Source organism: Elaeis guineensis, chromosome 5 (genome assembly GCF_000442705.2).
Source record: "Elaeis guineensis isolate ETL-2024a chromosome 5, EG11, whole genome shotgun sequence".
Classification (NCBI taxonomy): domain Eukaryota; kingdom Viridiplantae; phylum Streptophyta; class Magnoliopsida; order Arecales; family Arecaceae; genus Elaeis; species Elaeis guineensis.
Genome location: NC_025997.2, coordinates 8234416 through 8246437, shown reverse-complemented (window position 1 = coordinate 8246437; position 12022 = coordinate 8234416). Strand labels below are relative to the sequence as shown.

The 12022-nt window shown below is 39.7% G+C and overlaps 1 protein-coding gene across 1 annotated transcript; it reads right to left on the bottom strand.

Annotated features, from left to right (window-relative positions):
* Positions 1-347: 347 nt before the first annotated feature.
* On the bottom strand, positions 348-3182 carry LOC105044780 (transcription factor bHLH61). Its single transcript, XM_010922789.3, has 4 exons — positions 3039-3182; positions 2035-2160; positions 1738-1908; positions 348-625 (listed from the first exon to the last, which is right to left on the bottom strand). The coding sequence occupies exons 1-4, from the start codon at positions 3114-3116 to the stop codon at positions 536-538; spliced, it is 465 nt and encodes a 154-aa protein (XP_010921091.1). The 5' UTR covers positions 3117-3182; the 3' UTR covers positions 348-535.
* Positions 3183-12022: the final 8840 nt, after the last annotated feature.

Here is a 12022-nt window from a genome sequence, read left to right as displayed (position 1 = left end):
TATTTTGATTGTTTTTGTTTTATTTCTTCTTTCTTTCTGCTGCATCGCGTGGTATTAAAAATGTTCTGAGAGATGGTGTCCAGGTCAGACATCCATCGAACAATTCATGCTCCATAGATTGTTCGGTACTCAGCTATATATACTGACTACATATGCTAAAGAGTTGAGACATTTTCTGGATGAACAGCAAATTATATATTTTTACTTAGTCTACTAGAACAGGGTGTGTACTTACTATTTCAGAATCTTGTTAATTAAAATAGCTTTCCCCCGTTTAAATCTGGCATTCTTTTAAGGAGAGGTTGCTCAGTTCACTATTCTCTGAAACTATAAGATTTTAGTAGAAATCCTGTCATTATCATATAAACATTTTAGCTCTATATGCATTGCACCATATCTCATAATCTTCAGAAGCCATTTGATTATAATTATACATAGAATAGTCTTCCTTCATTGAAGAGCTTCTGCAGCCCATAACAAAATGCCAAAGGAAAGGATCTAAGAGTCAAAGCTTGCGCTGGATGTTCGTCTATAATTACTCTTGTTCGCTACCCTCAGAGCAACTCTTGATGGCTTGCAACACTGCTTGTTTCACCACTTGCGCATCAAGTCTTTCAGTTTGATTCTGCAAATAAGAAAAGAAGAAAAAATATAATGATTAATTACAATAAAGGAATTAATATCAATATGAAATAAACAAAACCAACAATAAACTTTTTCCCATTTTTTCTTTGGGATGAGAGTACTAGTACAAGAGCCACCTTGTCCGAATCCACAAGGCCCGAGTCTTGTTGGCCAAAACAAACAATATTTAGTACATACTGCTTTCTATGTATTGATATCTCTGTAATGCTCTAGTGCAGGCCCATGGTACGTTTTGTTGCTCTTCGATAACGTTCACCCTACGATTCACATGCCATACATGTCTCTGTTTCATGAATGTTTGTGCTTATGTGCATGTGATGTACATGCCCTGTGCAACACTTTAAGTATGCTTGTACCTTCATCAATGTAAGATCGGATACTCTTGGATATGTGTACATACGACAATGCATATAGCTTGCTTGACCTGAGAAAATACCAATTTGTACGCACGGATACATGCATGTTATGCATGTAGTTGTGAGATGTGACTGCCCACTAATGTGGCTGGATATATGTTCACCCAAGCATGAAAAAATAAGAGGACTAAAGAAGGGGATGATGAAGAGGAAAAACCAAAAAATTATACTTGGATTCATGCACAAAAACTTGCATGAGTAACTATGAGAGACATAGATAATGCATATAACCGTGTGTATATATGTTCGAATGGTGATGATGTTTAAGGTCGCATAAGATGAATGAAGGCTATATTAAGGATCCAGAAGGACTGGTTGTTCGGGACTTGGCTCTTAATGATCAAGAATCAAAGGGATCTTCACAAAGCTAAACTCAAATAATTGGAATTCTATTTCTTGCTATAAAAATACTACCGCAAATATTCTAATATATAACATGTATGAAATATTTCAGTACGAAAAGAAACATGTATGAAGTATATACCAACATGTGTTAATGTATTGAAAGGCGTACTTCAGTTGGTGCACATATTTATTTATGTTTCTATACCCTTAGTTCAAAATTAATGATTATTAGGAAAAGCCTCTTTCAGTGTCGTCCAGCTAGTTTATTTGCATACTGTGCTGAAAAGCTGTATTCTAATGGAATTATAAGGGTCATGCTTTCTCTTCTTACTTCTCCACCAACTGCCTCCAGACGGAACGTGTCAGTGCAAGAAGCCCTGGCTTCCAGGACACTGAGACCCAACTCCTCAAAGGCCTCCAGAATAGAGACAAGCAATCCTGGGCATCTCTTCTCTGAGAACACGTTGATGAGGAAACCCTTTTTTAGGGTTTCAACTGTGACCTGTCAAGATATAGATGGAAGCAATTAAAAATATGTGAGAAGCCACTGCATATATAGTTTTAGGTCCATAAGGAGCTTTAGAACAAATGAAATGAAAAAAAAAAAAAAAACAGCATTAAGACTTACCATAGGCATAGGGTTTTCTTCAACAGCATTCCTTGCACATGCAATCTCTTCATTCAATCTTTCAACTTTCTGCTTCAGCTCCTCGATGTATTTTGATGCATCTATAATGATGGATGTTTTACTTAGCTGCCAGAAAGAAAAGAGAAAACTAATTCATTCTATGCCCTTCAAGTAAAAGCTGTGGGTTCTGTTGATATATAGTTTCTAATACTGTTGCAAGGGAAAGTCGCATATGGCACCCTTTTTTGAGAAAGAAGTTGCATATGGTACTTTAAAGAAGTAGATGAAAAGGATTTCTTTTCACTTGAATTTTTAGGTGGAGCAAGATGATTGTACGCAAGTACATAATATAAAGATATCATTGCCTGTTGGAATGCTTGTTATAAACTGCTGACTAGGACAAGAGTGTCTTCCGAATTTTAGTTTAAACTTTCTATCTTAAAGTCTGCTGCTTGGATAGATATCATCAATACTTTTGGATGGAAATCTAATGAGCTTCGAAATGGGGCCACTAACCATCATATAGTGTGGGATTTTTTTTTTTGATCAAGATGATGTGAATCAGAATGACATAAAGGATGCTGTGATAGAGAATACAAATTAGTATTAATTTAGCAAATGGAACTCTCATTATGAAATTATGTAGATGAATAACAGTAAGGTCCGTATAAGCTGATGAAAATATAAATATAGGAGAAAAATGTAATAAAATCATGTTTCAAGATAGGTATATATTCATGGGAATATGAGGTTAAAAACTGAAAATTTCCGAAAGAGTGATGGATTAATAGATGGCAAGCCAACAGCTGAAGGATCAGATGCTGATACAAATGCAAACCTGACAAAGAAAACTTTGGAAAATTTTCCAAGCTTTTTTTTTTGAATAAATAAACAAAAACAAATTTTAGAATACACATATAACTTCGGCTAAGCAATACTAGGATGATAGGAGAATGAGCCCACAGCAATGGAAGTTAAGAAGCTTAGGAATTTAAGCAAATTACTGCATGAGAGTTCGTAATCGAACGAAGGAGCTGCAGCTTGTCATGCAGAGAAGCCCTCTTGTGCTCCCTAGAGACCATGGCTCTCTCTGTCTCCCTCTGAAGCTCTCCGGGGGCTGGGGTACTGCTTAAAGAGAGGAAGGAACCTCAAATCTATATGATCTCCTGATTGTCACCGACATGAGCAGCCTCAGTTTCCTCAAATAAATAGCAGATTATAAGTGCCAATGAATTACCCAAAATAACCTTCAGCTTTCCAAAAAAAAAAAAATGCTCTAGACAATAACCCATATTCTTTACTTTGCCAAGGAAAACTATATTAGGTGACTTATTCTTTGGTTAATTGGAGATTGGGTGGTGTTGTTCCACCATGTCTTAAAAATGCCGATTAGCACCAAATGTAATTAATTTAACTTTTTTAAGAAAGAAAACTAGATATTTTCTGCTATAGTCGGCATAAACAGGGGAAAAAAAAAGGTGTTCTAATGGATTTAAATCATGATCACAATGTTAAATTCTGTTGTCTATTTTTTTTTTTGTTAATTTACCTTGGGAGAGACAGAATCCTTTCTTTAAAATGATGATTTACATTTTCAATCCCTTCCCTGCACACTCATCACTTTGAGCAACATAGGATTTGCAACAACTTGATGCTAGAGTCCAAAAGCATAAGCCAACCCATCCACTTTCAAATGCCCCCAGACATTCTCTTGCTCGGCAAAACAACAAGGAGAGCATGAAAAAGAAAGCCACCTAGGCACGGTACCTCCGGTCAAGAAAGTCATCAGTACCTCATTTGAACGCCGCTGGCCACCACTTGGATTCACCCCCCAGCAAACAATCTCCCTCACAGGGGTCCCCATCACAACCCAATTCCAATTGACACCACTTTACTGATCCCTTACATATAAAAACCTCCAGAGCTTAATTGCCCACCACTACAAATGACAACAGAGGCAATTATTGTTCTCATAATAATATCCCACCGCATTAGTTTATGAAAGACTTAGGTGAGGTTTGTGTTACATGAGTGCAAGGGGATAAGAAGGGATGGAGAGAGAGTGGGGTATAAAACGAGGATAGTTAGAGAGAGAATCTGCTCGTGATCGGGGTGCCATCGAAAGCAGCGAAGGCGTCAAGGGATGGTTGTTTGCGTGTGGGGGATGGGGAGAGGGCAGGAGGATGTGGGGTTTGGGAGTGTTTGAGTTGTGAATGCTTCCAAATACTCCTCACGGGGGGGATTTCGCCGTCACCTCCTTGTCCAATTGCTCTCCAATGCCTCCTCAATCCACACGTGCCTGTCATGCGCAACCCCCCACCCCAATCAGTTTCCACCTCGGTGAGATTGGAAGCAATATATATTTTCATGGACGCCATAAAGTTTCTCTCTCAAGGAGCAATGCCATCGCTTGGTATTCTTTTTTACATGCTTTGTTTGTATGTGCTAACATTGACATTGATGTGATTAAGCAGTCTGCATTTGAGAACATGACTTCCAATTAATGACTGGGTCCAGATACAGTCGACAGCCATCTTGAGATTCATGCCTCACGTGCCTTGCACATGCCAATGGGCTCCAGATGCCATGCACAAATCCCGAGGTGGGCTGTAGACCGGCATTGAATACCTGGATTATATAAATCTTGCGATTAGTTTTCTTGAAGGAAAACCTACATCAATCTGGTGCATGAAGGTGTAAATAGTAGGAGAGTACCATATTTTTAGGACTCATTTGATCCGCAGAAAGGACTTATTTTTATTAGATTATTTTTTAAAAAGTTAATATCCAGATGCATAATATTTGAAAAAATGATTTTTGTATACTTGATAACTATTAAAAAGCGGCACTATTTTAAAAAATGATTTATATTTTGTTGAATATCTATTTTTTTAAGAAGATTGTATAAAATATTATGCTCTTAATAAAGGAGAAAAATCTCACCCTATTTTTATCCAAAAACTTAAGGATGTGTTTGGAAAAAAATTATTTTAATTTTCAATCTTTTTAAAATCTCCAAATAAATATGAGGTATTTTTTTATTTTTTCATTGATAATACTGTCCCCCTCCTCTTCTTGTGAACCAAACTAGTTCTCAAAGATTTATGGCAACTATAATTGCATGTCTCTAATAAGGTTCATTATAAATATCTATATATATATATTTTTTTGGTGAAACACTATAAATATAAGTTAATCTTCAAAATTTTTTGGTGAAGGCATGATGGTAAGGTTCATTAATCATAGCGATTTTTTTTTGGGAGGTAAAAGATCATTGCGATATTTCTTCAATGAGGTTAAATTGACCATAATATATATATCTCTCTCTGATTTGGTTTACTATGTCCACCTTTATGAGGCTAGGGAAGGCTATTTGGCTGCCTCTGCTAAAGGCTAAGGGTAGGAAGAGCAGGTCTCCTCGTTCATCCTACTACTGGAAGTAAATCGTCAAAGGCACGAGCATGTCTTGGGAAAACTGAGAGAGCCACTTAGGATGCTATTTAAGGTGCTTTTAAGAATATCAATTCACAGAAGTACCCAGTGGATTGGTGTATCCCCAATATCCGGCGAAGATTGTGAACGGTAGTTTGCTTTGATCCTTTTCCGAAAGTCTTCAGAAAGTCTTCTATTGATAAATATTAGAACAGAAACATCTTGTCAGTCGAGAGATCATCAAAAACTTGCCCGCCATTAGTAAATAAATAATCATTAACACTGAACACGTACTCCGTAGTAATATTTCACAAAAGTCATGTCACACAATAATTGTCTCATGTCTAAAATTCGTCCATGGCAGTATATGTCAAAAAATTTGTGCCCTTAATTTAATTTGGATTAGGTATAAATTTCTCTTTCATTCTAAGTTACACCGTGTAAATATCATTCTTGGAGGCATCAAGTTTTTTTTCTTTTTTGACTTTCATCATGGATAGCCTTTTCATTGTCATCTTCCACAATGCTAGCTACTCCATGCATTACCAAACTATGTCTTTGGGGTAGAAAAGGGGTAAGGTTATCATTATTTTCTGACTTTTTGAAGAATTAAAGAATTAAAAATCATATGATGTCTAAAGTTTAAGCATGGAACCTTGCATGGCCACAGCCTCTTGCAAGGTCATATTCCCTTCAATGCTTTTTTCTCGTCTCTGGTTGAAGCCAAATTACGTCTATACAACACAGCATTCACATTAAACTATTTTTTCAATTTGGATTATGACCAATGCATCATTATATTGGATGGTCAAATATATATACCTCTTCTCAAATAAAATAAAATAGAATAAAATAATATTGTAACCCCTTTTAACTAAAATATTAGTTAAACAACTCCGGCCCCACTTTATTATTTTCCTGGGGTTGGATGGTGCACGCAAATATCATCCATTTTAGTGGTCAGCGCCATCACAAACAAACAAGGATTGTCATCAAAAACTATTAGCATATCCACAAAAAATTAAGAAAAAAAAAAGAAATCTATCACTCTTTCTTGATCTTAAATCCTTTGCTTTTATCAGGTCAATTATGTGTATATGCTTTTGATGGTCCTCAGTCAATCTCAGGCACTGCATGGGCTTCCATGCAGTCCCATGCAGTACCTGACCTCCCCTTTTCTCCTTTCAGTTTGGGTTTAAGTAATCAATAAAAATGAATTTTTTAATCAGCATCCCAAAACGATCTGCACAGAAGCATATCAGTGGGGCCCTACAAAAGTACGTAAACCGCAAGCTAGCGCCATCTCATTGGACGCTAGAATATATAGCTCTTGTCTTAACGGTCACAAGATTGGAATAAGGCCTCTGCAAAGCTCTCGTGACCTTTTGGAGGCGCCTTTCCATTACTGACGGCTCGTGAGGTGCTGCATTCCTTCTCGAAATGGGTTTGTGGTTGGGTGCCGGGCTGAGCTTTTTCTGCGCCCGCGTCTATCCAAATCCCACGCTTACCCTCGTAACTCCGGCATCGTCCGCATGCCACATGGACAAACCACGTACCAACCCACTCACATGCGTGCCACATGGACAAACCACGTACAAACCCACTCACATGTGAGCACCTCTCTCTCTCTCTCTTACCCTAATCATCACAACCCAACAATCTCGCCATGCACGCAACTCTGCCCTGGCCTTTTGTCTGCTGCCCTGCCTTGGTGCGCTGGCCTGCATTTCATAGCTCCCCAAGGTCTTCCTTTCATGAAAATGGGAAGCCTCAAATCTCTCTTGGACATCATCTGTGTTTGATCCACAATGATAGGAGCCATTAATGGTTTCATCGACCAAGTTTCGATATTAATTTTGAAAAGTAAGTGCTTTAGCTTAATAGCCGAGCAGTCGATCAATCTTGATCGCAGGGTCATCGATTTCAAACATGGTTAGAACCGTTTGTAAAGTACTTGATTTGCATTCTAAAATGAGTGGAAAGTGATCTCATACTTAATTGCGTGACAGACTTTAGATGCGCATCGAAGTGAAAATGGTGTGGTATATATAGCATTGAGATCAAGCTGTGCGGCAAAACAAATTAAGGTGTAGCAAAGTTGTTGCGACAGATCTAAATGGAGAAGGATCCAATTAAATTCAGACTAGTGAAAAGTATTTCCTAAGTATTTGGTCTAGTTAAATTATAATTTTATTTGAAAAAAATTGATGAAAAATATCTAATTGAGTTTAAACTTAAAAGTAGCTATCCACTTAAGTTTCAAAAAAAAAATTCTTTTCATTTAAAATATAACTTAAAAATAATTATACAAATGAGATGAAATAATTTAATTGTCCTCATAGTTATAAAGCAATACTTCACTATTATAAAGTAATACTATACTATTATAAAGTTATACTATACCATTATAAAGCAACACTGCATTGTTGTAAAATAATACTACAATAAAAAATAGAACACTATGATAATATAATACTATCTTATTGTAAAGGAATAATATACTAATATAATACAATAAAGCAACATTATATTATTATAAAGGAATACTATACTAATATAATGTAACACTATCTTATTAATTATAAAAAAATACTATACTAATATAATATAATACTTTCTTATTGTAAATGAATAATGTACTATAATAATACAATATTGTAGTATTTTAAAATATATAAGGATAATTTCAGTCGAAATAGATAGTTGTTTTTAACTTATGTTTGGAACGAATATGTACTTTTACATAAAATTTATTTGGAGGGCTGCTTTTAAGTTAAAAATACAGTTAGAGATTTATCTCTAATTTTTTAATAAATGTATACTTTTATTAGTAATTAATAAGTGTATTTATTGAGCACAGAACTTTGGCATCAAAATAGGTACTTTCCAGTTCAGTCTTTGTAACTTGGATGTTTCTTAACCATTCCTATTAGGACCACCTTAAATGATGAAAATTAATTCTAAATTTAGGATAGCAAATGATGAGAGCTGCTTATGAGCAGCTCAACACCAATTTGACTCGGACAACTTAATTGAAAAGTGAGTTAAGATTGGACCAACTTTTAAAGTTTGGCTCATAAACCGGCTGAGTTTGAATGCTTCATCCATTTACATATAGTGAAAATATTTGGCTCGAAGCTTAGGCAAATTAAGATTAAATATATTCTCTTGAGCTCGGCTTGAGTTCAAGCCACTGAGCTTGAACAACCAAGCCTAATCAGCTTGGTACTTAGCTCAGTTTAGCTTTCTAATTTGTATCCCTACTTGAAAATAACAAGATAACTTATATCAACTTTTTTTAGATATTTATTTTATTTTATTTTGATAAAAGATATTCATTCGGTTTGTGACAATGCCTTTGAACCATGTGACTTGAGCAAAGAAATTATTAAATGATGCATGTCCAAGGACAGTATCATTTAGTGCGTTGTCATAAAATTTAAGTTTTATTGTCACGTACCTGATGTACTTTCATATTAGTTTTACATTTATTTAAATCTTGTTTCTTTAAATGGTAATTTGCACTCCAAGTTATTGGGTTTCTATCACAGACATCTAATATTTAGTTTCCAAAAAAGACGCATAATAAGTGGATAGGCCAAAAGGTGCCTCACGTGGTGAACATATCAGTATGGTCACATCTACCAAAATTTGGCACTATGTCTCGCCAAATCTCGTTCTTCTCTCTTGTGAATAGATGGATTCAGTTGCATGAAGAGATATGTTCTGAAATATTGCAGATTTGCCTCAACCCCATTAGACATAACTGCAATCAATAAATGTTTTAGCTGTGTATGCCAATTGGTCGAGGCAGTAAAAAGACGAACAGTAGTCTGAACCAACTAAAAGATGAGTAATCCTTTTACGAAAAAAAAACAAAAACAAAAACTTCTCCAAAAGACGAAAGAAAACAAAAAGAAACCACGTGAATAAACTTGAAAGATCACAGTCTTCTAGTTTCAAATTATATATGCTGACATTTACGTTCCATATGCTTGATTCAAGGATGATTCAAAAGCTTTGCATTGTGGCTCTCTATCACTGCAATTGTCATGGATTAGGTGTTTGCTCATTACACTCGAAAGGTGCGATGCACAACTAGGAGCATTCAGTGACAATGGATATATTTAGTGGTAGGATAAATCACTAAAAGGTTTTAAAGAGTAACCTCTCTGAAACTTCTTAGATAATGCATTATATAATACCACCCATGCTCTCTCTCTCTCCCTATCTATCTATCCATCTATTTATCTGTCTATCTCTGTGTGCGTGTATCTAAGCATGTAATTAAAGAGGATTTGGTCAATGAGAAAGATTAGTTGCTAAGAAATGGGAGTCTAAGAAGATTCTTAGCCTGATTTGACTGTCACCTTCACATGTGTGGAAATGATATATAGAGTATATAATCAGGAAAGAAAGGTGGTGTAGGGAAACCCCTCTGGAACTCTGGCATCACAGATAGCATCATCAACACATAGACCCATTTTTGCGGCAGCAGCATTCCCCATAACCCCTATATAATTGGAAAAATAGTATCCTACCCTTCTCCCAACTATCGGCATGATGCCGGAATGCGTTGCTGAGTTGTACGCGTTTCTGTGTCCTTACTGCATTATTTTTTTTTCCCCCCTTATATAATGGAGAAGAAAGAAAGACAAGAGCTGTGATAGCGCCACCACCATGCTTGCCAGGCAATGCCCAGTGTGGCTGCATGTACTTGACAACCTCCCGTGACTCCTCCCTGTTCATAATTACTGTTCTTTTATGGGATGGCACAAATAACTCCCCATGCCCATGTAAAAACTGACCTTTTGCCTTATTTTTGTGCAAATAAAATTTACCTCAACTTCTTTTTCCTGTGACATGTGCTTTTCTTTGGAAAATTAGGTTTACCTTGCTCATAATAATGCAAAAATTTAACATCCACTATCCAATATTTGGTGTTTATATTTATATATAATTGTTGCGGCCAATCACCTCATCGTCCGATCGCCGGGAAGCGTGCACCTGCAAAAGGAAGTCCGCACTGACTGGAGGCGGCTCCGACGGGGACCCTCCGACGGTCAAGTCAGAGAGGTGACTGGGCAACAGTGAAATGCAGACAGAGAGCTCTGAGAAAGAGAGAGGGAGAGAGAGAGGAGCGAGCCTGCGTATGTGGGAGAGACGGACGGATCGACCCCCTGCACTGTTGCCTTCCCCGGTATATATAGTGGAGCTAGGTATGGCGCCGTCATTAATGGCGCGGACAAGCGAGGAACTGTCAACTCACTGTGGGCTGTCAGAGCCGCCGTGAAAACGTCATGTCGCCGTGTAGCCGTCTAATCGCCAGGGTTGACCCGGCCCCGGGCGGGACAATGCCCCTAGGTAACTGTGCCGCATGTCCGTGTCAGAGCTGACAACGTCTGGCGGCCGTACGGCGGTTGGAGGAGTAAGCCGACCCTAGGTCGGCAGCCAGCAGAGTGGCGTCGGGTTCCTCCGGTCGATCGGCGAGCGTCATGTAAGTCGGCCATCGAACCTCGGGGTTCGGTCGGTCGGGATGGTTACGCCCGACATACCCCCAGTCGGCGATGGGCCGTTGGACGGCCGGCGGTTAGCCGCTGATGGCTCCCGCCAGTCGGTCGCCCCGACCGACGATCGGTCGGTCTATCGGCCAGTCGGAGTCGTCCAACGGAGGCGGTCAGACCGCCAAACGGTCGGGTGGTCGGGCCCTCCGGCAGTAGGTCGGGCCATCCGGTCGGTCGGGCGGTCGGTCGGGCGGTCGGGCCCTCCGGCAGTAGGGCGGCGGGTATCCCCAACAGTTGCCCCCCTCCACTCCCAAGTCGGGCGGTGAGCAGGACGATGCTTCCATTCGGGCAGCAATCCCGGACGACTGGGAGTGGATTTGTCGCACGTGCAGATCCGACCGTACTGTCGGATGGTCCGATGTCAGACGCCTCATGAATGCTCAGCGATCCGGACGTCCAGTCGATGTCAGAGGTCACGTCGGCATCGGGCGTCAGACGCCACATCTTGTCGTCGTCAGTCGTCACGTCGGTGTCAGAAGATCGGGCTCCGGACGATACGGCGTCAGTCGATCGGATATTCGGCGCCGATTGCGGAAGAGTGGGCCGCTGTCAGGCGTCCCATCGGGAACGCGAACCGGCGCGGGTGCGTGAATGCGGGACCGCGCCCCGCGCGCCGCGTGTCAAGGTGGTTGGCTGGCGCCCGCTCCGGCATTTAATGCGGGCGGTGCGGCCGTCCCGGGGCGGGGCGCGCCGAATCTTCCGCCAACCGGGGGGCGCCACGCGTCGCGCATCTGCAGGACTTTGGTCGGCGCGGAAGGATCTCGGCCGTCGGTCGGCCCTATATATATAGGACCTCCCGGACCCTGACCCACATTTGCCACATTTCGCTGGGGAAACTCTGTCCGGGCGATTTTTCAGTCGTCGCGGGCAGAGCTCTTCTTCGCCTGCGGAGGGTCCATCCGGTTCGTGGTCCCCCCTTTTCCTTCTTCCTTTCTTTCTTCTCTTTCTCCTCTTTCGGTCCCTGCATAATGACCAGGAAATCGACTCAGGGA

Bases quoted from the DNA above. Each gene is read 5' to 3' on its own strand.
- LOC105044780 (XM_010922789.3), bottom strand. From the start codon at position 3,116: ATGGTCTCTAGGGAGCACAAGAGGGCTTCTCTGCATGACAAGCTGCAG. The intron at 1,909-2,034 runs GTAAGTCTTAAT...ATATCTTGACAG, and splicing joins AAGAAAACCCTATGCCTATG to GTCACAGTTGAAACCCTAAA. The intron at 626-1,737 runs GTAAGAAGAGAA...TCTTATTTGCAG, and splicing joins TGGAGGCAGTTGGTGGAGAA to AATCAAACTGAAAGACTTGA.